This window comes from Melanotaenia boesemani, chromosome 1 (genome assembly GCF_017639745.1).
Source record: "Melanotaenia boesemani isolate fMelBoe1 chromosome 1, fMelBoe1.pri, whole genome shotgun sequence".
In the NCBI taxonomy this organism is placed as follows: Eukaryota; Metazoa; Chordata; class Actinopteri; order Atheriniformes; family Melanotaeniidae; genus Melanotaenia; species Melanotaenia boesemani.
In genome coordinates, this window is record NC_055682.1 from 11533992 (window position 1) to 11558684 (window position 24693).

At 37.2% G+C, this 24693-nt stretch overlaps 2 protein-coding genes across 2 annotated transcripts; both read left to right on the forward strand.

The window, feature by feature from the left end:
• The first annotated feature begins 1756 nt into the window (after positions 1–1756).
• Positions 1757–16039, forward strand: cln6a (CLN6 transmembrane ER protein a). Its single transcript, XM_041991705.1, has 7 exons — positions 1757–1915; positions 4666–4786; positions 4894–4992; positions 8706–8894; positions 11831–11886; positions 14209–14331; positions 15335–16039. The coding sequence occupies exons 1-7, from the start codon at positions 1872–1874 to the stop codon at positions 15603–15605; spliced, it is 903 nt and encodes a 300-aa protein (XP_041847639.1). The 5' UTR covers positions 1757–1871; the 3' UTR covers positions 15606–16039.
• A 2123-nt stretch (positions 16040–18162) lies between these two features.
• Positions 18163–24336, forward strand: calml4a (calmodulin-like 4a). Its single transcript, XM_041986806.1, has 5 exons — positions 18163–19132; positions 19237–19267; positions 19435–19575; positions 20335–20523; positions 23873–24336. The coding sequence occupies exons 1-5, from the start codon at positions 19130–19132 to the stop codon at positions 23968–23970; spliced, it is 462 nt and encodes a 153-aa protein (XP_041842740.1). The 5' UTR covers positions 18163–19129; the 3' UTR covers positions 23971–24336.
• Positions 24337–24693: the final 357 nt, after the last annotated feature.

Sequence of the window (24693 nt, forward strand, 5' to 3'; positions counted from 1 at the left end):
AGACAGAAATTAATAAATTAAAGAAATGAAACACAATTGCTCCTTGTAATGAAATTATTAAGAAGCATATAGTCTCTTGAACACTATAATTTTGATCTACTCAGTAACAAACCCATTGCCCCCTGCACAGTCAGTAAACATTGCTTTCTCCCCCCATTTGAGACCACACATTCACGTAATTGTAACCCACACAAATCACAACTGAAGCAATTAGATGGTAGAAGGTGTTCCGTGGCTGAAACAGCTCATTCAAACTTCACTATTAGAATGATGACTAATTTTGACTAATGAGTACATGCAGACTGGATTAAAAGCTATAATACAAATGTGAGCTGAAAAGAGAGAGATTAAAACAAAAGGCTTTTGGTCTTGTAACTCCTTTGAAACCATAAATCCTTTCATATGTTTGCTTTAAACTGAAAAGCACACAGGGAACAGTGGAATCATTAAAAGCATTCCCCACAACATGAGGTACAGCCTTACTGGACTAATTGTTCCTTCTAATTAGAGGACTGAATCAAAAAAGGAGAATGGCATATGAGCTACTTTCATTTGTTGTTAAGGGCTTAAACCTGCCGTTATTATATGGTGTGTGCAGATGGTTTTATTTGGCATCTTCTCAATCTCAAGTTGCATTTACAGTGGAGCAACACAAACTTTTATCCCTGTGATGATTACATTCAACTGGGTCTTAGGTGATATTTCCCTACATAACACATCTGTAAGCTGACCATAAAGGAAATCTAATCAGAGAGAGAAACCAAAACAACCTCAATCCAAACCTTTTCCACGCTGATTAAAAACTCTTTTCTTCAAAATATTTTCCTTTAGAATATACTTCTTTATCTCCAGGCTATTTTTCTTTTTAAAAACTGGCTTACATTTTAGCAAGTAAGGGTTTCAATAGTGCATGAAGAACCTTGTGCTCCAATGATAAGAAAACTTTTTTTTGTCAAGTCTTTCTGTCTTTATCATCTGGTCTTGTGAGACTGAAATTCCTGCATAATACAGATTGCAAAATAGAGTAAATAAAAGCTCAAGTACACACAGAAATATATATATTTACATAAAAAGATATATTAATAAGAAAGAAAAGTTTATAAACAAAGTATAAGTTCTAAGAGACATTTTCAGTGAATGTGACAGGCCCAGTAACCTGTGAAAAACAGGACTGGTTGCATTTTCTTCTCATATATAATAGAGTTGTGCTACAAGAGCATTCAGGTTGGAAAGAGTTAAAGCAAAGGAAAAGTGAATTTTGATACAGAAAATTCCCCACATGAAGTAAAATCTACAAATAAAATGCTAAAATCAGCCCTTTATAGTCCCTTGAAAAAATACTCCCCATTTCATCCCTACCCTGGATACAATGAGTAAAAACAAATTTTCCTGTGAGTATAGACACTGAATTATGAATAAGTGCAGTGTTATTGTTTCATGTTCCAGTAGACCATTTCTCTTGTGGCTTGGTTCCTCGGCACCTGATGCAGACCTTGTTTGAAAGTCTAAGTTGTTATGCCAATTGAATTAGATTAAATTAGACATTTTTTAAAAAAAAAACTTTCTTTCTTATGTATATTCATTTTGTTTCCCTGTTGTTTAATTTATCTTTTGTTCAAACAAAACTTTAATAAATAAATAAATAAATAAACAAACAAACGTTTGCCTTCAAGTCCACACGCAGGGTTAAGTTTTCCCTCTATCACTTCCTGATCATATGCTGTCGGTTGATTGGTAGATAACTCGGATGGGCGGGTAAAATAAAGAAAAACAAGGAAGTGAAATCGTTTATGGCAGACGTTGTAGAAGTTGAGTCCCGTTAATTTCTACCCGTGTAATAGCACCGTTAACTAATAGTTTACGCAGAATTAATGATGCAGAATGTACGAAAAAGGCGGGGCAACGATTTACACAGGTTTGTATTCATTATTTAAAATTGGCCTTTTGAGTCGCTGTTTTGTCTTCAGCGAAGCACAGCCAGTTTAGAAAATTAAGGTAGAAAATAATGAATTTCTTCGAATCCCCTGATAATTTTAATTATGCTGCATTTTCATGTTTGTGAGGTGTTGCCTGTATTTGTTATAATCATTACATGAACACGAGTCGATGAAAATTCGTATTAAGCTCTGCGGCCAGTATTTCAACTGTTGGTGGCGGTTCTTATCACGTGACTGATTTCGCAATTAACCAATGAAGGTCAGCATTCCTCGTTTACAATTGTCTTTTTACACCCCCCCTCCTTATTTTTATTTATTTATTTGTTTATTTTCAGCTGATCTTTAAAGTTTTATGTGAACTAAACGTATTTTAAAGGGAAAGGGGATATTTGTTACACAGTGGGGGTGCAGGGGGAAATGGTTTATCATCTGGAATGAAGCTGGTAACTAACCTGCTCACATGTGGGAGTTCTTCAGTTTTGTTGCCTCTTGCATTGCACAAAGCAGCAGCGAAATTTCACTTCCTCCGTACTATCATAAGCTCACATTTGAAGGGTTGTTAGTTAATTTTAAGTTTCACTATTTAGAAAGCGTGATTATCAGATTTTCTATGCATCTCTGCCCAACTCACATAAGTCATTGCGCAGAGCTTGATAGATTATTAGATTCATTTAATTTGTTTCAGGTGTGTTAACGCAAGAATACATTGAAAACCTGCTGGATTGTGGCCCTTGTAAGACCAAATTAAGTAGCCCTGAGCTGGGGGATGAGAGGAGTAACAATGTGTAATGGCAGGGTGGAAAAAATGGGCATGTAGACTATATGTACAATTAGATTATATATTAAACCAATAAATATACAACTTGATGTAAATCCAAAACTACCAGCCACAATGCATCCATCAGCTCTAAATAACCCACCACCACCAGTTGCTGGGCCTTTCTCAGCTTTTATAATTTGCTCCTGATGAGCAGAGTGGGGACACCTGCAACCAATCAGATTAAGGAGGGAGTGGCACCTGATGAGCAAAAGGTATAAAAAAACAAACACCCAACCACAAACAGAAAACAGGACTTTATGGCAACTAATTTTCTTGCTAAAAATCATTTGCTGTACATTATTGTAGTTATCAGTGTGGATACAATCTGCATGTAGGTTTGGACATAAAAGACTGAAAAACAGGTGACCAGGTGTTTGTCATGTGTCAAATGACACATGAATGGAACATCTGTGCATTGGCAGATGCACAGATAGAGAATAGTCATAGAGGGCAGATGACAGGTTTTCATGTCTCAGAATTTCAGATTTCATTATTAACTGAATATGTGGACCGTTCACATAGTACTTGGTTAAAGCACTATTTGAAACAATGTCAGCATCAAGTCAGGCATCACATCTGTGTTTTCTGGATGTTTCAGGACATTTTTTTAAGTAAAAACCATCCCCCAGCTTGAGATCACCCATTAGATGGCCAATGCCATTAAATTAAGTTTGGCAAAATTTAAACACCATCCATCCATTTTCTGCCGCTTATCCGGAGTTGGGTCGCGGGGGCAGCTGCCTAAGCAGGGAAACCCAGACTTCCCTCTCCCCGGCCACATTCACCAGCTCGTCCGGGGGGATCCCGAGGCGTTCCCAGGCCAGCCAAGAGATGTAGTCCGTCCAGCGTGTCCTGGGTCTTCCCCGGGGCCTCCTTCCAGTGGGACGTGCCCAGAACACCTCACCAGGGATGCCCGAGCATCTGGTCAAGATGGTTAAACACACCAGACTACATCAAACTTGCCCTGATGAATAACAAATCTACTTTTGCATATTTTGCTATACCTTATTATGCAGGTTTTTTTGTTTTATATTATTAAGTATTTTAAAATTGCATTAATATTTCTTCTATAAAGTTTGTACTGTATGCTGTTGTGTTGACCTGCCAAGGGAATATCCAGTAACCTTGAAGAGTCCACAAGAATTAAAGGAAAATTAGTTAAGTGCATCAGTTATTTCCATGAGATTCATGATTCTTTAATAAATAAATAATAAAAAAAAAGGATATCTTGGTGACAGTGTGTCTTAGACAGGGCTGGAGGCTGGCAGCTCTTCCAGATGTCTATTCTTATTTTGCTGGTGTTGCTGTCCATGTTCCTTTCGAATGGCCTGTCAAGCAGGGTGGAAAGGTCCATAGTGTAGTTAATATCATTCATCCGGTGCATGCTGTCCGTGCACAGCCTGAATTGCAAGGAGTTGGGTCAACATTTTACAGGAAATTACACAGATGTGTGTGCACAGTACACAGTAAGTTGAATGGGTCAGCAACTCCACAGCTGTTGGTTCATCATCACATTGTGAATTTACAGAGGGCAGAATGGTAAAAAATAAACAAATAGATAAATAATAGAAATGTAACTTATAACATTGAATGATGGATTATGAATGTGCAAATTTCTAATTTTCCTCATAACAGTTAGGATGTGTTTCTTTAGATATGTATTTTTCAGGTAGATAAACATAATATCTATACTATTGCTAGACAAAGTGCTCACACCGAAAGCAGCTGTAAAATGTATTAGTAAAAAGCAGTAATAGCAACATGTTTTAACCTGAATTTACTGCAGTATTAAATGCCACAGTAAAACCTTACATGAATGCAGCTTCCCCAGCTTGTCTGTTAAATGCCCTTCCTCTATGTATTGCTTTATTTTAATGACTTACCATCACTGCACATGTGTATTGACAGCACTCCTGATGTTACTAAGGAATGTGTGCCACAGGGGAAAAGGCAGCATTTCCACTTTGACCTGTGGTTCTGTCTGACTGTGCAGAACTGGATACTTGACTTTGGAAGGCCGATAGTCATGGTAAGGAAGTGGAGTACATTTTATTTGTATTGCATGTGGTTGAACTGGTTCACCTCCAGTCAATGCATCTATAAATGTGAAATGTTTCCTTGTATCATTTATATTAGATTATCCTGCCCTTGGAGTGGTTCCCCCTGAACAAACCCAGTGCTGGAGACTATTTCCACATGGCCTACAATGTCATCACACCATTCATAATGCTCAAGGTAAATCTTAACAAAGCTTTTTGATTAATATGACAGCCCTTGCATTTGAAAGCTTTTAAAAAAACATTTTATTCATTTTTTTCTTTTTCTTTTTAAAGGTACATCAGGCTTATCTGTAGTGTTTTTCTGCTGCTATACCAACTAAAACATAATCTTACTTGTAGTTTTTTGTGATTAGTTTCATTTGAGCTCACTCCTTATCATCACACAAATGAATAAATGAATGAAAATGAATAAATGATTTGACTTTAAAGATGTGATCACACAACAAATATTTTATCATTTAATTTGCCACAAATCTCTGGAACTATGTACCACACTGGTTTATGCTTCTTGCTGTCTATAGTTATTTATTTAGTGGAGTTGATGTATAATGAAGCATACAAATCCTCACATAGAAGTTCCTCTACACTAGGGATCACAAACTCCGGACCAGATTTTAGAGGTTTTCCTGCTGTGCTACACCATATTAAAATGAAATGGTTCTCCAACAGCTTGTTTTTAAGCTCGGCACCAGCCTCTTAATGATCCACTGATTTGAGTCATACTTTGTCAGCAGGGAAACATCTAAAACCTGCAGGGTAGTGGCCCAAGAGATGGTGATCCGTGCTCTATAACTCTACTAACTCCACCAAAACTGTAAAAGCTTAGCGTGAAGTAAACACACTCCAGACATATTCCATAACAGCTCTGTTGTCTACTTATCCGAACAAAGATGCTTTGATGCTACATTACTGATTGTACTCACACTAAAGCCAACTGCCATGGCAAACAGAAATATGATGAGTCACATAGGGACTTTTATTTAACATAACATTTGTATAAACATCAATGTCCCCTTCAAAGGTAAAAGTTATACAGTCAGGACTTCACATCATAGATTGTGTAGATAAATGCATCAGACCCAGAAATAGTTTGGGGATCCAGAAGGTGTTCTAGTATGGGCTTTGCCTAATGTGCACCATGGTAACCTCACATCAAAAGAAACTAATGTTATGCTGACGAATTGCCTTAGAAAATTGAGAAAACTTGCAATCAAAGACATCCTAAAAGGTTAAGAGTAAGAAGACATTCTCTAAATGAAAAAGCAAAAAATCTAAGATGATACTACTTTTCGATTACAGCATATTTGCTGATTCAACTGTTAGCATGCCACCCAACTGAGGCAGCAAATTTAAGCGAGTCAGCACAAATTTTTCAGGGTTGTCTGACTGCCTTGTATTTGAGAAATTGCTTGTTTATTTACATAAACATATAATTAGCACATTTCCTTGAATTAGATCTTTCTGAAGGGTGATCGTACAAGTAAGTAACTTGCATAGAAAACATAATTTGATATCACACTATTGTTTACTCTGCTGTGATAATGAATATTTTTCTTATAATGGGCTATAAATTAAAGATGGACATAGCTGCTGTGATTTCACCAATCAATTCTGAATTTGCCCGTATTGGTCCTTATTGAAGTTCAGAATGGAGGAGAGTAGGGCTGGGCAATTAATTGAATTTTAATCGCGATTACGATCTGGGTTTTCAACAATCATAAAAATGAAAGGATCCGTTTATTTTTGTCCTTCGCAGTTTCCTCTTGTGCTGTTTTCAGTTGCAAATTGAGCACAGCAGACATTACAGCGCTCTGCTGCAGACTCCTCCCACAGCCCCGACTGCTTTAGTTTTATTCAGCCCCAGTTGCAAACATTTCACCAGTTATGGGCTGGACACACGGGAGGCGAAGTCGCTCCTTCTCCATTCATTTTCTATCAAACTTGCGTGATGAGGCGAAAATCGCTGCCCTTCTCCAGCCAAACGACAGGTGACATTCCTGCAAGTGAAATGTTGCGCTCGTTCACGGGGGCTTGCGACCCGACACAAGAGAATAGAAAAATGTTCAATTTTTGTGAGTCGCGACTAAATAATCCAGAGACACAGAGAGATAAACGTTATAAACAAACAGAACTTTTTCTCAGTTTACACAGTGAACAACTCGGGATTTAAGAAATTCATCAACACGTTGGACAAACAGCATCACGGCCATCTCGTCTCCATGTTAGTGGAGTATCTCTCCCTGCCCTGGATGATGAGGGTGTTGTGACGAACGTCGCTAAAGTCCAATGTTTGCCACCACTGCAGACCTGTGGTCAAGCAGCACCATAGAGCCGTATATTAATGGTGTGCTACATTATATTGACGCAGATGTCTCCAGACTAAGGTTTTTCCAGATCACACCGGGCAGAACGTAGCTGCTGGTCTGAGACAAACAATAGCTATGGGGACCTGGTGGAAAGAAACTAGTCTGTATTACCACAGACAAATTTCAAATGTCACAATGACCCCCCCCCCCCAACACACACACACCCCACCCCCAACCCCGTGCGCCCTCTCTCTTTCTCTAATTGTGTTAAATAATCGCGATCTCAATTTCAATCAAAAGAATCGTGATTATCATTTTTCCCATAATCGAGCAACCCTAGAGGAGAGTTATAATTTAAACCCTTTCAGGATAGAAGTTGCAAGTTTTGAACCAGCCAGTTGGATCCAAAGATCTTTGGGTGTCTAGTGGATATCGTGGCATGGTATTTCAAGATGCTTATTGTCAACAGTAGATAGTTTCATCCATCTTAATATACATTCTGTTTCTTAACAAATAGCAGTAGTCAGATACTCAAGGGTCAACAATGGAGTTTGGGCACCCTCTGATGGATAAACTGCATAGTGAATCCATTCTAAAGCATCCAAAGCATTGTTTCCTGCTTATAAATTCTGTTTTCTTAACAGGATAATGTTGTATCTGTGATAGGCCAAAACTAGAAGAGTAAATTGACCAACCAATTAATTGGCCAGCCTGTAGTAATAATACTATTTTATTGGTATAGCCCTTTTCAACAACCCTCAGTTTCTGTAGTATATGACTAATTCTTTCTTTTGGTTTCCTTGAGTAGGTTGTCTTGATGCTCAGCAGCTCCGTCTCTGTTTTTTTCAGCGCTGCATGTAACTGGGTTGTAATTACAGATCTTTTTTCATCTTTTCACGGTTTTATGTTCAGATGAAAGATGAATGAACTCTAGATTAATGAAGTTGATTCATTACTAGATTTTAGAAAGCCATCCAAAGGGGTCATTTTGGTTCATTTTTCTAATCTGTTTAAAAAACAAAAATTGCTGTAGTTGAAATTTAGTTTTTTTTGTTGCTGCATTACTTTGTCTTAAAATCATGCTTGAGGCAAAATCAAACTTACCTGCATTTTAAGGCAGATGGACTGTTTGATTTTAGACAGGCTCTGCTTATATCTGCAAAAACTGCAGAACACAAAAACAAGACAAAACAAACACAGTCCAGAATATCTGAAACAAAGCAAGCTTTCCACGTTTTCCTTATGGGATTGAGCTCCTGTGTGTGATTGTCTTATAAAACCAATAACAACCTCCTTATGATGCATTATTCATCGTATTTACAGCAGATACTTGCTTGGAACAAAGGAAACTTAGGCAGCTGGCACTCACAGCAGAACCCACCTGAGGTTAGCAAACCTAACGGGAATTCTGTCTTCAGAAAATACAAGAAAAACATGAACATTACAGTTCTATTAATGACACGTCACTTTTAAAATAGCTTTTATAGGGATTATTACTGTTAATCAGATGTGGCCAAAACGATTATTTCTCTTAAGATAAAGCTGTAATCATAGTAACTGTATGTATTGTTGCTCCATTCAGCTGATTGAACGCAGTCCTAGAGCTCTGTCTCGCACAGCTGTCTACCTCTGCATCATCACTTTTGTTATGGGAGCCAGCATCCACCTGGTGGGAGACTCCATCAACCACCGGCTCATCCTGAGTGGCTACCAGCTCCATCTGTCTGTCAGAGACAACCCCATCATCAAAGACCTCAAACCGGCTTCACTGGTAAGTCTCCATGCCTGCATCATATGTGGCACACTGGGAATTCACTGAGGTGGTTGTCAAAGTTGACTCTGCTGTGAGACTTGACAGGACACGGGGGACTTGGTTGATCACTTGTCAAAATGTTGCACGCCACAAAACTGCATGTGTTCTTTGTGACTCTTCAGAGGTATTTCTGACAAGGTTTCCTTGTTTGCCTGACAAGAAACTGCACAAAACAAACCTGTGCCGACAGAGCTGTTTGATCCAGCTGAGTTTATCCTGCTGTATTAAAGCTTATTTCTCTCTTTCTAACACATCTTTTTATCGTTGAAGTGCTGAACATCATTCGTTTGGCAGTTACTTTTCTTTTGTGTTCTCTCTCTTCTCCATCAGCTCCTGCGATCTTTTATATGATTCTGTTTTTTCTTTATGTGCCTATCATTTTAATCTGAAGATAAACTTCCTAACATGCTTCCTTTTGGGAATTATTCTCAACCCCAGTGTAAATAATACCTTCCACCATAAGACATGGACCAGAGACTAATATCATAGTTGTAATTGATTCAAAATGCTTCAAAGACTCCTGGCTGGTACTTGTCAGTGTGAATGTTTCACCAGTGTCGCTCTTATCTTCAGTCTAGGATTACTTCTGCAATATGGGTGATTTCTTCGGTCTTTGATCAGCTCCAAAATCCAGACTTTGGAAGACTCCTGTGCATGAGCTCTATGTACATCTATGTTCACATTGCAACTAAAAACACATAAAGTTTGGCCCAGTTGTCTTTAGTGTTTCACCCCTGCAATTATCCCAGGGCATAGTTATTTTAATTACTTACTTTGGCAATTTTTTTTGTCCTTTGTTTTCATTTAACTTTCTGTAATTGTTTTTTCTGTATTTCTCTTTTAATTTTTTCTTCTTTAAGTTTGTCTGACTTTGGACCCGATAAGTAATTTAAAAATCTGATGACCTGCTGGGCTTGTTTTGATCTCTATAGTACATCCTGTTCACTGAAGTACGAGAGGAGTTTATTTTTGTTTATATTTGAGTGAGATTAGAGATATGCTTTATATTTATATTATATATTCTTATTCACTAACATAGCTTTTGTGTATGGGATGTTGCTGTAGTTTGAGTGCATTAAAAGTAGACGTATTAAAAGCCAGTTTAGAGATGGATTATGCTGTTTTTGATTTTTACTTAATAGGTTAATCTGAGTTATGTTGCTCTGTTATTAACATAATTCATTTAACTGAATTTAATACATGGATAGCTGCAAGAAATAATCTACCAATCCTTCTATACTGCCATTATCTGCAGATATCAAGCCGTCTATCATCTTGGTTTATGTTAATCCCTCTTGCTCATAAGAAGACAGCAAACGTCTGCATGCTGGTTGGGGGATTTTAGCTCAGCTGCAGGGCAGAGAGGTGGGGCAGAGTTTCAGGGAAGAGTGGGAGGTAAGTCCTTTTAACACAGCTGTAAGGCTTCATTAATCAGCCTCCCTGTCTATATCTCAGCAGAGAGCTGAGGACCTGGACGGCCATTCTTTGGAAAAAAGCCAGCCTGTACATCTCTATTAGGAACTGTTTGTAAGAGCCTGTGTGGTTTGCAAGCCACACAGGTCATAAACAGACCACACAGGTTGTGCTTATTCAAGGCTGAGTGGGAACAAGTAGAGAAACACATCCTGTAGCAGCAGGTGCACTTTTACAGTCTGAATTGTGTGAGATTTTGGAGAAAAGGTGGCAAAAATCAAGTTACTGAGCTACTGAAACAACATGGAGACCATGAGAGTAGAGGACGGTCTCTGTAAAGATGTTTTTTTAAGTGTCTATTAGCAATGTCATGCAAACATTTACAGTTTGTCAAGTGTCCTAGCATTTTCGTTTTTAAATTAGGTGTAATACATTTATCAGTCTTGTTTAATGTAACTAACAGCTGGGACAGGCTACAGCCTCCCCGTGACACTGCTTTGGAATAAATGGGTGTAGAAAATGGGTAGATGGATGGATCTTTGTGTGCCTATCATGCTAACCTTCTGTTTTCCATACAACAATGTGTGGAAATTAAATTCATGTGAACTTATAATAAATTGAACTGTTGTCTGAGAGTTTTGGGTCGGTCTAATAAAATGAGAGATCATATATTTCAGTGCAGGTTCTTCGTCTTGCAGTTGCTTAGTTTTGTAAACCAGCCTTTCATTTGTGTAAATATTTGCTTGTTTCTTTGTGCAAAAGGATTTCTTTCAGCTTTTGTAAACACTGGCATGAGTGGAGCAGTAATAATAATAATATACAGTCCATCGTTTTCATAGATCAGCTTTAGGTTCCTTAAATATTATATTATCAATGGCATTGATAAATAATTTACTTCAACTAAAGGGGCGCATTAGAAATGAGTTTATTATCCCACATCTTGTTTTATACTAAAAAAGAGGAAGATTTCTGGTGTAGATGCTTAGATAAATGCCTTTTTAGAAATGTTTAATGAGAAAGCTTTTCCCTTGCCTGTCAAAAAGAAGCATGTGAAAATGCATTCTGCCAGGTGGAACAGCATGGTACTACAGATGTTTATTAATTAACTGGCATACGCAACACAAAGGGTTTCAAGTGCCTTGAGGGTGTATAACACGGCCTCGATGAATGTTTTATTCAGCGTTGTCGATACTTTGGTCAGCTTACTGAAAAGGCAGCATCTGATGATTGATGTCATTTAATCCTAATTAATCCTCTGTATTCTGCATGTATGTGTATGCTATATTTCTGTACATATTTTCCCATCTTTTTTGCTTCTTATTTTTCCACCTCGTGTGAGTTCTACCTGTACAAGTGTAAATATTAGTCAAGCAATAGGTGGCACTGTTGCATAATGTTCCAGACAAAGTAAAACATGGTGCCAAGAAAACTTGCAAATGTTGAGTTCCTGGTGGTAATTCAGCCTTGTCCTTCCTTCACAGATTGACTCCTTCGAGCTGCTGTATTATTATGATGAACAGCTGGGACATTTAATGTGGTATGTGCTTACACTGTGTGCATGCCAAGAAATGACTGGAATGTTTAATAATACACGACTTTATGCTTTGCATTGCACAAAAGTTTTTTTTTTTTTTTTTTACCCTGTACTGTCTGAATTTTGATGAAAAATCAACTAGCAATGAGGGACGTTTGAAAATGCCTGAAGGCAAGATGACTTAAAAAAAAAGAAAGAAAAAGAATCTGGAAATGTGATGCCCGCAGGTGGTTATTGTATTTTCTAAAAAAAAAAGAAAAACAGTGCAGCTATCAGAATGGGGAGGGAAGTGTGTTTGTCTGCAGTGACAGTTTACTGTAGCTGGAAGATGTGTCATGCAACACTCAGGAAAATGGGGGTTCAGTTGTTCTGACTTAATGCTTTGCATTGTTTAAAAAAAGTGCTGAAACTGTTTTATTTGAGCACAAAAAGGTAAATAGTTCTTTCTTTTATGACAGTAGATAACAGCACTCAAAATAAAAACACATATTTCTCTATATTTCTCACATCTTTGACTCTAAATTGTTATTACTTATTATGCAAACACAGGACATTGCAGTGTTTGTTTTCTGCTACCAACACTGAAATATTAATCAAGTTGTAGAGGGTACCGGTTGAAAGCAGCAAGCCTCTGCCCAGTAGGAGTTCAAGTCACTGCATTAATTGGTGCTCTGAATTAAAATAGAGGCTTAAAATGAACTATCTCCCCTTACTTTGAAGAAATTTCTTAAGGCTCAGCTTCAGAATTACAAAAGCTCTAATTAACAAGTTCTTTTTTTTTACAATTTTGTTTTCCTTGTGTTTTCCTGTCTTCATTGTTTCTGTGTTCCTCTTGGCCAGGTCGTCATTGTAAGTGAGAACAGGTTCTCAGTTGACTTACCTGGTTATAAATAAAGGTTAAATAGAAAATGAAATAAAACTTTAGTTTTTTTTGGTCAGTGAGGAGTTGGAGAGCCACATTATTCACAATGGATTACAATGGCACAGAAAATATACATGCAAGTAAGGCACTTTAATATTTAATGAAAAATTTGTGCTTATGACATTGAATTTGATGACAGCAACACACATGCACACACAATCATACAAAAATAGTAATAAATAAAAAATAATTATTTGAGGAGTAGATATGTATTTTATAAATTTATCTTCCTCCACATTGCTCCAGGCAGATTACAGGCATCAATTATTGATTTTTAGATCTCATGGTCACAGAGATGCCAAGAAATAGAATATTTTGATGATAGTGTGTATTTATGTGGAGACAAAATCTCTTTGCAGATGTAGAGGATCAAGAGATTTTGCTCTTAGGTGCCCTTTTTATACCCAATCATACTACCAACCTGCTGCAAAATAACCTGATAACCGAGGCGTGTTACTGCCACCAAATTCAAGAAAAGGTCATATTTTTTATTTAATGGTAAAATGTCTTACTTTCAACATTTAGTATGTTTCCTTTGGTCAATTGTTAATAAAAATATTAGTTCTTATTTCTGTTTTTATTCACATTTTACAGTATTTTCACTTTTGGTATTTAACATTTTTGTTTTTGCAGAGAAAAACAGAACGCATAGATTTGCTGAAAAACCTTTTAGGACACTAACAGAGCATTTTAACAAACGATAAGATAGAAGTTTTACTTTGTGGGAAGAAGAACTGGACAGTGAGTTCAGAAATTAATGTTTTCTTTTTTTTAAGAATCAATAAGTTAAAAGGAGAATTAATTACTTAAGTGTATGTTTTAAAGCCACTCTGCCAGTATATACAAGTTCCTCAGTTTAATAACAGAAATATAAGGAGAGGTTGGTCAGTTTAGAAAATGTAGCTGATGAGCTGCAGAAGTAAACTACATCAGGTAATCATTTCTTGTTGTACAGAAGCAGCATACTGACCAGGGTTTACTAGCTGAAGTAGTTTTTAGGCAGAGCAAGTTGTTTTGTGTGCTTTCATAAAATCCTTTAGAACAGTTATTTATCTGTAAAGTGACTTTAGAAAGGTTTTCACTTCGAGAAATGCTCTGTTACCTTTTTCACATCACAGCATTGAATGACACTGAGGTAAGGTGTTTCTCAGTAGCTCTGTTGGTTTTTTATATGCTTTTTAATCAATTTTAGTCCTGCTGTATTTTTCACTGTCTCAGAAGTTGTTCTTTATCTGACCTTAAACGTATAGATTTCTATTAAGAACTGCGAGGATTCGGAGAAATATACAATTAAATGAAATAATTTACTCTTAAAAAAACCTATTGCAGCATCTCCTCATAGAAATATGTGAAACAAGTCGTGATCCAGAACAGTTTAATAGAAAATCTTTTTTTTTGTCTAGGTATATTCCTTTCTTCATCATTCTGTGCATCTACTTCAGTGGCTGCTTCTCCAACTGTAAGGAACAAAAGAAGATTCCTCTCTCTGGTTGGCTGTTGTTGGGACCCAGTGCTCTCTATTATTGGTCAGTCATGTGAGATTTTTATCAGTGTTGTTCATGAATACACATCGCATACAATAGGATACAATAACACATGTTGGCATCAGTACAAAACCTTTCACGTTAGGAAAAAAACCCTTCCTGAAAGACTAGGTATTATCTATCTTTATTGTATTTTTACATCCTGCTAGAGTTTTCGTGGCATCTTGCAACACATATTGCTGCTGTAAAATGCTGCTTTGGGCTTGATTTTAGGAGATCAAGTTGCTTTTTTCTGTCACAAGATCTGACAGCAGCAGCTCCAGCAGAGTTCACTTCAGAAGAATTTGACTGCGGTAAAATGAAGACACTTTTAGGCCAAGAGAGAAACCTGAATAACACTGAAGCTCTATGTTTAGAGGGATACGGCTGTAATGTGTGTATCATTGCAGTTGTGTACGGGGGTGTAATGTGGACTTGAGTCATTACTCTGTTATATAAATGGAATATCTTCTATGTAACTAATTTAAACACCACAATCAGAATATTGTCTATTATATATATAAAGGCCAATCACTGTGGTACCTACTTGCTTGTATACATGGCAAATGTGCACACAACTAATAATGCAGCCATAGTTCAGTCTCTAAAATTCCTTTATAGGCTCCATAATTTGTACTGCATCAATAACATTTCTTTTCAGGCATTATTAGTGTCATTAGAGATGATTCAGTTACAACTGAGAGAGACTTGACTTGCCAAAGTACTCATGACCACTTGTGTTGTAGTTGCTGCTATATATATCGGCACAAACACAAATAGCGATCAAAGATCCTCCTGCCCTGGGATCACCAACCAAAATGCAAAATGCACACAAACATGTTAACTTTTCTACTATGTCAGTAATCCTTTACCATGGGTTGAATCCTATGTTCTCATGAAAAATTCCCTTCTTTTTGTTTTTGTTGTTCCACAGCGATCCAACAATGTGTTGTAAATTAAATGTTTGTGTTGAGCTCCTAACATAGTCTGCACTTTTGTCTTCAAGGTACTTGGTAACCGAAGGACAAATCACTGAACTCTTCCTGCTTACGTTCCTTGCCATGGTTGCCATGGTGATATTTCATCGTCGTAAAGGCCTCAGTCCGGACAACAACGGCCTGTTTCTGTTCTATAGTTTCAGTGCTACACTGCTGCTGGTGGCTCTGTGGGTGGCCTCTCTGTGGAACGACCCAGTGCTGCGCACCAAGTATCCTGGTTTCTTTTATGTTCCAGAGCCCTGGTCATACTACACCTTACACATCAAGAAGAGCCAATGAGTTTGTTTGTGTACATAAAGACAGAAGTTACTTATTTTTTGATGATCTGCCTGGTGCATATGTTTTTAAGCTCATTTCCTGTGACGAAGGTCATGGGCTGCACTGAGACACTGAGACAACCACAATCTCTAAAACGTGCTGATGTACAGCAGCCTTTCTTTAAACAGAGATCTTCTGGCTTCACAGTGGATTTTTACTTTTCTTTATCTTTGCACTGATACATGTGACTTGTTGACCCATTTATCTCACTTTGCAGATTTTGCAGTCCGACTTCTGAAACTCATATCTTGTGACAAGAGATTTCAGGCTAAATCTGTAATAACTTGACAGTGTGGAAAGAAAAATGTTCATTGTATTTTTGACCTATTACAATGTTTTTGAGCACTTCTTTGTGAGTTTGCTTGTGTGTGTTTTTATTAAACCTTAAACCAGGACTAGTATTTACTTTTTAAAAGCTAAACGTGAACTACTTGGTCCATTTATCACATCTTTTCAGTCATTTATACCCAGTAACCAGCCAGTATTACAAACAATTCTCTAGGACCATTGTATGTCAAGTCTGACCTACATTAGTTTGAAGATATTCATTAAGGTAACATGATGTTAACAACAGATATTTACAATGCATTTAACTTGACTTAATGGTTTGATACTGGTTTTGCTATATAGTCAAAAATATCTAATTCTAATAAAAACATTTAGAAACCAGGCTCTGAATTAAACTTAAAGACATCAGTTTGTTTTTTTCTAACAAATCAAGCATTGCAGACAAATTCATGAAAAACTGGCTGTACAACTGAAGGGATATTCATAACATGACCAGAAGTACATGAAAATTTCACTGCCTTTATGTGAAACCATGTAAATTACTGCAGAGCTTCAACAGCTCATCTCTTCTGGTTTCAATCTGTTCAGATGCTGAAGGAGTAAAATAGTGGGGTTCAAACACTTGTATCTGACTGTGTGTTTGAGCTCAGTGCAATCAAAGCACATTCAAAAAGAAAATGCAACGTGGAAAATCTTAACACAAAATTGAAGGTAAATTGCTGGAGTTGTATACAGCCTCCGTCTCTCGGCTTAAGCACACATAAATAAGAAAATAGAAATATAACAGGGACACATGAATAAGAAAAAATAAAGATATAAAATATATAGACGATATAAGAACACCTGTATATCAGTATGATTTTTATTCAGCAGCTAGATAACAATTAAAAACTAATTATTTTGTGGACCAAAATAAAAAAAACCTCTCACTTTAGTCACGTCAGTGCAGTTCCCAGTGAAACTAACGTTACTATCTTGATGCTAATATTGTCAAATAAGAAGAGCACAAACAGCCACATTAGGAAATATTGTCAGCTTACATTTTCCATTATTCTATGTTATAAATGATCCAGAGATACTTAAACTCCTCTTGAGGTGGAGCCTTAGCTCCCTACCCTTTTCCAATTAGAACAATGGCTTCAGATTTGAAAGGGTTGCTCTTGTTTCAGCCACTTCACAGTCAGCTGTGAACAGCTCCAGTGCATGCTGGTAGAGGTGTGGAGTGCTCCCTCCGGGTTAGAGGTTACGTCTGTCACAAGTGGAGTATCTCAGGATCTTATTCACAAGTGGCAAGCAACAGATGGAGCGATGTACTTGAGCTTTGTCAGCTGTAATGAGGACATTGCACTGGAGCTTGAACATCTGGGAGTAGGCTAGCTGGGAGTATAAACATTGCTCTTTTAAATAGAAAGGAATAAGCTAAGGTAATTCTGGCATCTAATAAGAAAGTCCCCTGGTCACTGGCTTTTGGTGGGGTTTCAAGCACAATTAACTCCAGGGACATCCTGAAGCGGTTTCTGAACACATTGGATGTGTTATACATTTCTTTTGGCCTTGAAATGCCAGAAACTGGAGAGTGTTGCAAGGAGAAGGGACGTCCGATCTTCCCTCCTTGACCTGTTGACATTTCTACTGCCTTTACAATCTTTAGATATCAATCTGAAATGTAATGCAGATTCTTTTCAATATTGTGTTTGCCTAATATAGCCATTTTCTAGAAAATTTAGCATCATTAAAATAAAATAAATAATAAAAATAACAAATTCATGGTAAAGAAAATAGAAAAAAAATGTAATGTAAGCCTATTGTTTAGTTAGGATTGCTGAAATACATGTGCAGTGGAATGCTGGGTAAGAAAATATCACTTTTCAGTGGCTTTTTTGTTTTGTAGCAAAAGTGGCTCTTCTGATATATTTGTTTAGCCAGTGTGGCTGTAATGTTAAAAACAAAAAAAGGTCAAAATCACTCATCTGAGTGATTGAAAAATGGCATACATTTACTCTAAGTACGCAATCTACTTACATTAAACGTGAAAGTAAGTTGATAGATTTATATGTGTTTACGTCAGATCAATTATTGTACAAAGCTAACAGTTACTTAACCGGGACATCTGTTGCTCAGGCTACACTCACAATGTGTGAGTCATGAATGGATCCAGGTCACTTGGCTTCCACATTTGTAATAATGTGGGTGGCACAAATTATCTTTATAGTAAAGAGAGTTGCATTATTATTATTAGCTAAAGTTTAATGTGATGTATACTGTCATTTTCATGGTAGTAGTTAAGATACCTTAACACTGATGCTATGAAAAGATTTTCTGTTCAGTCAGATAATCAATCCTTTATAACTGAGCTTCAAAATCAATGGAATGGCACAGAAAACCATGTCTGTACCATTCCAGGTGGTAGGAAAAAAGTAGAAAGTCAGGGTTTCTTCATAGTGAGTTTAGTGTTTAGCAAAAATTTCTTTGCCCTTCTTTACTACTAAATTCCAATAATTCTTACACATTGTACCTTTTATAGGAACTAAACCAAAACTAATACTTATTGTCTGAGTTTTACAGCAACAACAGTGCAGTATCCACTGATGTGCCTGCTCGTTAATTTGCTTATACTTAGGTGTCAACCGATGTCATAAAAAAGGCAAATCATCCTGATTAATTGAATACCTCTAGTACTATGTTACCTCTAGTATTAGTAACAGTGTTACAGAATTAATCTTCTTCTGCCTCATAAACAGTCTGCGGAGAACAGCCTTGTGTTGAAAACTGTTGTTCTACCCAGTTATGAACCTGTACAGCCTGACAGGAGCATGTGTGCCAACACAGATTATTACCATAGAAAAATTATAGATGATGATTGGTAAAGAAGATTCAATTGACACCATTTTCAAAAAGACACAAATCTGGCAGCAGTTAGATTTCAGTGTCACATAAAGTGATGACCTGCCACCTTTCTACATTTTACTCTCCTTCCAGACCTCTTGACGACACTGCTGTTGTATATGGCAGTAGTCTGATAATGGGCTTAGTGTACTGGAGGAGTGGTAGGAGATCTGGTATCAGTGTTTCCACAGCAACACATATTAAATTGCAGCGCAGTCTACGAGTGGTGGACTTTAGACAGGTGGAGGGACAGGTGACACTGGCTACAGGAAACACTCTCCTTCCAGGAACGACACGCAACAGCTTAAAAAATGGTAAGAGTAAAAGTAAAATTCCCTATATTATGCCTTTTTATTTATTTTACTGTTTACCGTACTGACAGCTTAAAAAGTCACACTATGTTGCTTTTATCTTGCAGGCTAAATTTTTCACACCAGTTCAGATCAATGGTAAGAAGAGCCAATATGTATGTTTTTTTTCTTTTTCTGTTCTGTTCCTATTACGTCTGCCAATTAAGTTATTTTCTTTCCAGATAAGGAAGAAATACAAACCCTGAGCAGTGTTCCTGGTATTTTAAATTATTGTAATTGATTGATTTCTTGTTTTTCCTTTGCAGAGTTCAAAGAGTGCTTCTCCTTGTATGACAAGAAGCAAAAGGGCAAAATTGATTCCAAAGACCTCATCACAGTCATGCGCTGCCTGGGAACAAGCCCCACCTTCGGAGAAATTGAAAGACATCTACAAGTTCACAAAATTGGTATGGACAATGTGTAGTTAATCAAGTTCGTGGCTAGACAAGCTCTGTCTCAATATGTCGTATATTGGTACTCCGGAGTCTGACACCATCTCGTGGGTTCAGATATGTTACTGTGTTATACAGGCCAAGAAATTACAGCTTGGCCTGAATGACGCCGTGTTTTGTGCAGCAAAGGAGGCAGAACTTACCTTTAACGTTAGTGGTTTTAAATAATAAAATATAATTACATATTCAGTCCCAAAGCTGTTATGTGCCCAAATTATGATTAGACACCCTTCATCCTAAGGCAGTGGTTCCCAACCTGGGGTCCCAAAGAGTACAGGGGGTCCCTGAGGCTTTGAACATTAGAACCATTGTGATTAATGTCCACAGATGGTCCCTTTTTTAAGGGAAGAAAGTAAGGCTGTATGTTGCTCATTTAACTTTGGCTTTATTAAAGGAGAGGACTCAACCAGAATACATTATTTATGGTGAGAATCTCATATTTGAAAGCCTAAAACCAAGCATGGTTTCAGCACAGGGTGGAGCAGGGGCTCCATGGCATTTTAGTATGCATGAAGAAGGGTCCCCGAGGAAAAAAGGTTGGGAACCACTGTCCTAAGGCATTCAGAAATGAGGAAAATCCACACAAAATTGAAAAGATGTCTCGTCATAAAACACAACTGACAATTCCAACATCTTCATGAAGTTACCCAGTGTTTTTGCACAGCTGAGGTATATCAAGAAATAATGAACTTATTGTAAATAATCTGTTTTTAGAAAAGACGGGTGAGCTGGACTTCTCTACGTTCTTGATGATGATGCACAGACAAATGCAGCAGGAGGACCCCAAGACAGAAATCTTGGAGGCCTTTCGGATGACTGACAAACAGAAGAAAGGCTACATCCAGGCGTCTGAGCTGCGAGCCAAACTCACCAAGTTAGGAGAGAAACTCACAAACAAAGAAGGTACCCCGTCTTCCTCACAAAAGAGCAAAGTTGAAAACTGCAGAGGATGCAAACATATTTTTACCCTACAGCAAAAGACTACACAAAGCAGTAGGGTAAAAATATTAATTTGGACCAATAACTTTTATAGATAAATGATTAATTAACACTGTATTTAATATCAAACATTATTCAATAATATAGAACATAGGACTATAGTCAGGGTTTCAGTGCTGAAGGGACAGCATAACCTAAAGTCTGAACATGAAATAAAGCACCAAAAAATCAGTGAACCAGGAGACATTTTAAAATTATTTGCATTTTAATGACAATCTCAAAGTGAAAAGTAAAAATCCCACATGAATATGAGTATATGAGTGTCATGAAAAATCCAGTGCAACTAACTCAACTATCTAATTAAATGACAAAAATCTGTCTGTATTTTTGTGGGGATCCCCCTCCACCTCACTTGACAGTTCACCACAATTATTCCTTTCTTTCATCTGTCACATATTCCATATCCACTGTTAATATTTCTAATCTGGCTTCAAAGCTGAGCTCAGGAACTCGCTGACAATTACAAGCTGCTTCCCTAAATCTGCTGAAATTTGCCAGTCTTGTCCCTCCACAGCTGTCCTATAACCTGTTTGTGTGTAATAGCTCCTCTCCTGGTATTTACTCCACCTCTTTCCTCCTGTCAGCGAATGTGTTTATAGTCCCAGAAGCCACCAGTCAGTTGTGTTTTCAGTGTCAGAAAGCAGCCAGGCCATAAATTAAATTCAGAGTTTACATGACACTTGTCTGTGATAAGAGAGTAAATATGAAGCTACAACAATCAGTTGGCTTATTTGGTATGCAGACTAGTAACAAAATGAAACTATGTCTGCAACATTTAACTTCCAGCACAATTGATCAGGTATTCTATGACAAACAGACAGATAAACTGTCTGATGGTCAGTTTTAGTTCCTAGGAAGCAGCTTGCCAACACACAAAACAAAGTTTTCTCTTTTCCACATCTATTGTTTTATTTAGTTAGCTTGTAAAGTGGACCATGCTACATTTTTTAAAAACCAGGATTGCCTTTTCCCTGTTTACAGTCTTTGTGCTGAGTTACGTTAACTGACTGCAGCTTTATAATTGGCATTAAATTGTGAATGTTCTTAAATTTTTTGTTTTACATAAATACTTTTGTGTTTTACTCTCCCCAAATACCTAAGGAAGAGGCTTAAATATTTCCTGCATTTTTAAGGATACATAAGAATATGTATTTTCTTGTTTGCATATGGTAACAAACAGCCATGATATTGTATTATTTCAGGAGAAAAACATAAAATATGAATCTAAAACAGAAAGTTTCAGAGGAAGGACTCCCACAGGGATGCTGTTACCTAGTTAAAAATCATCTCTTTGCACTTGATTCAAACAGCTAATGGTTTCATGTAGTTCTAAGCACTCCTGTGGATGGGTGTCAGTGGGAGGGCACTGTGCACAGTAAGCAGTTTTTAGTTAAAAAGCTCAGCTGCTTCTCAGTAGGAAAACATCCAATAAATTGGTGGATTCTTGAATTACTGAATAACAATGCCACTCCAGTGAACAGCAGACAACAGAGCTTTGAAGGCGTTCAGTTTAATGACAGAATGTGTAAGATGTGGGGGGTAAAATTGTCTCGTTAAAGCTGCAATGCACTAAATTGGGATTCTAAAAAGCAAGTCAATTAGATCAGATTGGAATTGGATGGATTTATACGATGTGGTCTGTGCCTTTTCTGTGCTTCAGGACTATTGAGACAAGGTTAAGTTAAATTAAGTGCAGCTGTGTTAAACTTAATGTTGACGGATGTGCACCGAGTCTAATTAGACAAGCCTATATTTGTCCAAAATTAATACTTTTTTATTTTCTATGAGTTATAATATAGACTTTTATTCAACATTAATTTAACACCTTTAGTGGGATTATAATGTCTGACATCAGCTTTGATTGAATAATTCCGCATGATGACATCTAGATGTTTCATTGTGATGTTACTGCCTGGGAGATCATCAGAAACTGTAAAAGAGACAGGACTATTTAATTGCAATTTTACCAGAAATTCTGAACAGAAACTGCTTCAGTGCTTCTAAGGAGTCCAGCATCAGTCACTTTGTTAATTAGCAGGTTCAAACAGAGCCAACTCTGCGACAATTCTGAACTTTATTTCAATAAGCCACTGATCTTGCTTACATCCCTCTGCTCTTGTGTGATAAATCACACTGAAAGGGCATATAATGTAATGTGTTGGAGCTCAGTTGTAGACTAGAGAAACAAGCATCCATAGATGGTGTAAACTATTTAACTGCTTGATATATATAATTACAAGTGGAAACAAAAAACACTGTATCACATGTAAAATAATATAAAATGCATTTTCCTAATGCACTCATGAAACAGAGCAAGAAAATTTGCATTCTATATGTATTTATTATATAATCAAATGGGTTGAGCAAAGCTGTGTTTATGGAGCAGAGATAACCTCTGGGTTAACCCAACAACCACAAAATCAATACGTTAAACATCAAAAATCAAGTCTAGACGCTCACTGTGAGCATAAACTGGATAACAGTTCATTATCTGATACTTCATTTACACTTAGAAAATGAAAAAGTGTTTAACTTTTTGTTTCAAAGGAAAGCCTGAAAATACACATCAGGGTGTGCCAGCTTTGTGTCAGTATGAGGTCTGATAAAAGTGGCCTTACGAATTCTATCTCGTTTGTGGAAAAGCCGCTTAGTTAGTTAGTTAGTTAAATAAATTAATCACATTATCAAGAGGAGCCTTACCCATAGGCCTCCCCTTGGCAGAGCAAATTTGTTCAGCACGATACAGCAACCATATTATCATTTTGCTTGCTATGATGCTGGACAGGACAAGTTGAAGAAAAAAAAGTTAGTTAGATAGATAGATAGATAGATAGATAGATAGATAGATAGATAGACAGACAGACAGACAGACAGACAGACAGACAGACAGACAGACAGACAGACAGATAGGACGGATTGATGGACAAAAAACATGATTAAAAGCAGCTTTAACTAAAGCCCTGACATTTAATAAATGTGTAATGTGGATGCATACATTGTGTGAAATAACGTGAAATAGTTCAGCTTTTCTGTAAAAACTCGAGGAATAACCACCACACTTACTGTCAGGTTCAGCATAAAGATGAACACTAATCAAGGCAAAATCTTCCACACTGAAAAACCAGCAGCCTCCCAAATTTCAAACTGTGTTAGAGTGCAGTTCTTTTCAAGGCTTCGGAGTTGTCATGCTGTTTTTAAAGGTTATTTCTTTTCAAGTCCACTTATGAAGCTGTTTACTGTCTTCTTTCTCCAGTGGATGAGCTCTTCAGAGAGGCGAATGTCAAGTCGAACGGGACTATCAACTATGAAGCGTTCACCCAAATGGTGACGCTGCCACCAGTTGATTACTGATTCTTCAAAGAAGAATCAAACAAACCGGCTTCACGCGTCACAACAGCTCTGGAATAAAACGATCACATTGCAACAGTGACATGTTGTATATAACCTTAACAAACACAGTTTGGCTATTTTTTTTCTAAATAATTTCTGAATTATTTAATAAACATAAATCTTCTTTGTCTTAACCAAATGTGTACAATTCTTAATGACTGAACATGAAAAGTAAAGTATAACAGTATATTTAGAAAGTATTACTTTGTAATGGGACTCATTTTTTATTTCTTTTAAGGTTTTAAAAATGCTTTGAGTGAACAGAATTATTTGGCAGTAGAAATTTTACTCTGCATTTGTTCGTGGAACTTGAATGAAAACCTTTCTTTTTCTTTTAAAATGAACACCTTAAAAAACATCCGTTTTATTTGTGGTATTAAGCACAGTATAGGAATATAACTGTGTGGGATGACACATTACTAAGTAACAGAATATTTCCTCCACACTTGTTATTCAACCTTGTACTTGTAGGTTATTAAAATACATTTTTCTCTTCCCGTGGGCTCACCACCTACAGGAGGGGCCATAGGGGTCGGGTGCATTGTGAGCTGGGCGGCTGCCAGAGGCGGGGACCCTGGCGGTCTGATCCTCGGCTGCAAAAGCTAGCTCTAGGGATGTGGAATGTCACCTCTCTGGCGGGGAAGGAGCCTGAGCTGGTGCTCGAGGTTGAGCGGTTCCGGCTAG

Coding starts and splice junctions, on each gene's coding strand:
- cln6a (XM_041991705.1), top strand. CDS start 1,872: ATGATGCAGAATGTACGAAAAAGGCGGGGCAACGATTTACACAG. Junction 1,916..4,665: donor CGGGGCAACGATTTACACAG/GTTTGTATTCAT, acceptor GTGTATTGACAG/CACTCCTGATGTTACTAAGG. Junction 4,993..8,705: donor CACCATTCATAATGCTCAAG/GTAAATCTTAAC, acceptor TGCTCCATTCAG/CTGATTGAACGCAGTCCTAG.
- calml4a (XM_041986806.1), top strand. Junction 19,576..20,334: donor TCTACAAGTTCACAAAATTG/GTATGGACAATG, acceptor ATCTGTTTTTAG/AAAAGACGGGTGAGCTGGAC. Junction 20,524..23,872: donor GAAACTCACAAACAAAGAAG/GTACCCCGTCTT, acceptor TTCTTTCTCCAG/TGGATGAGCTCTTCAGAGAG.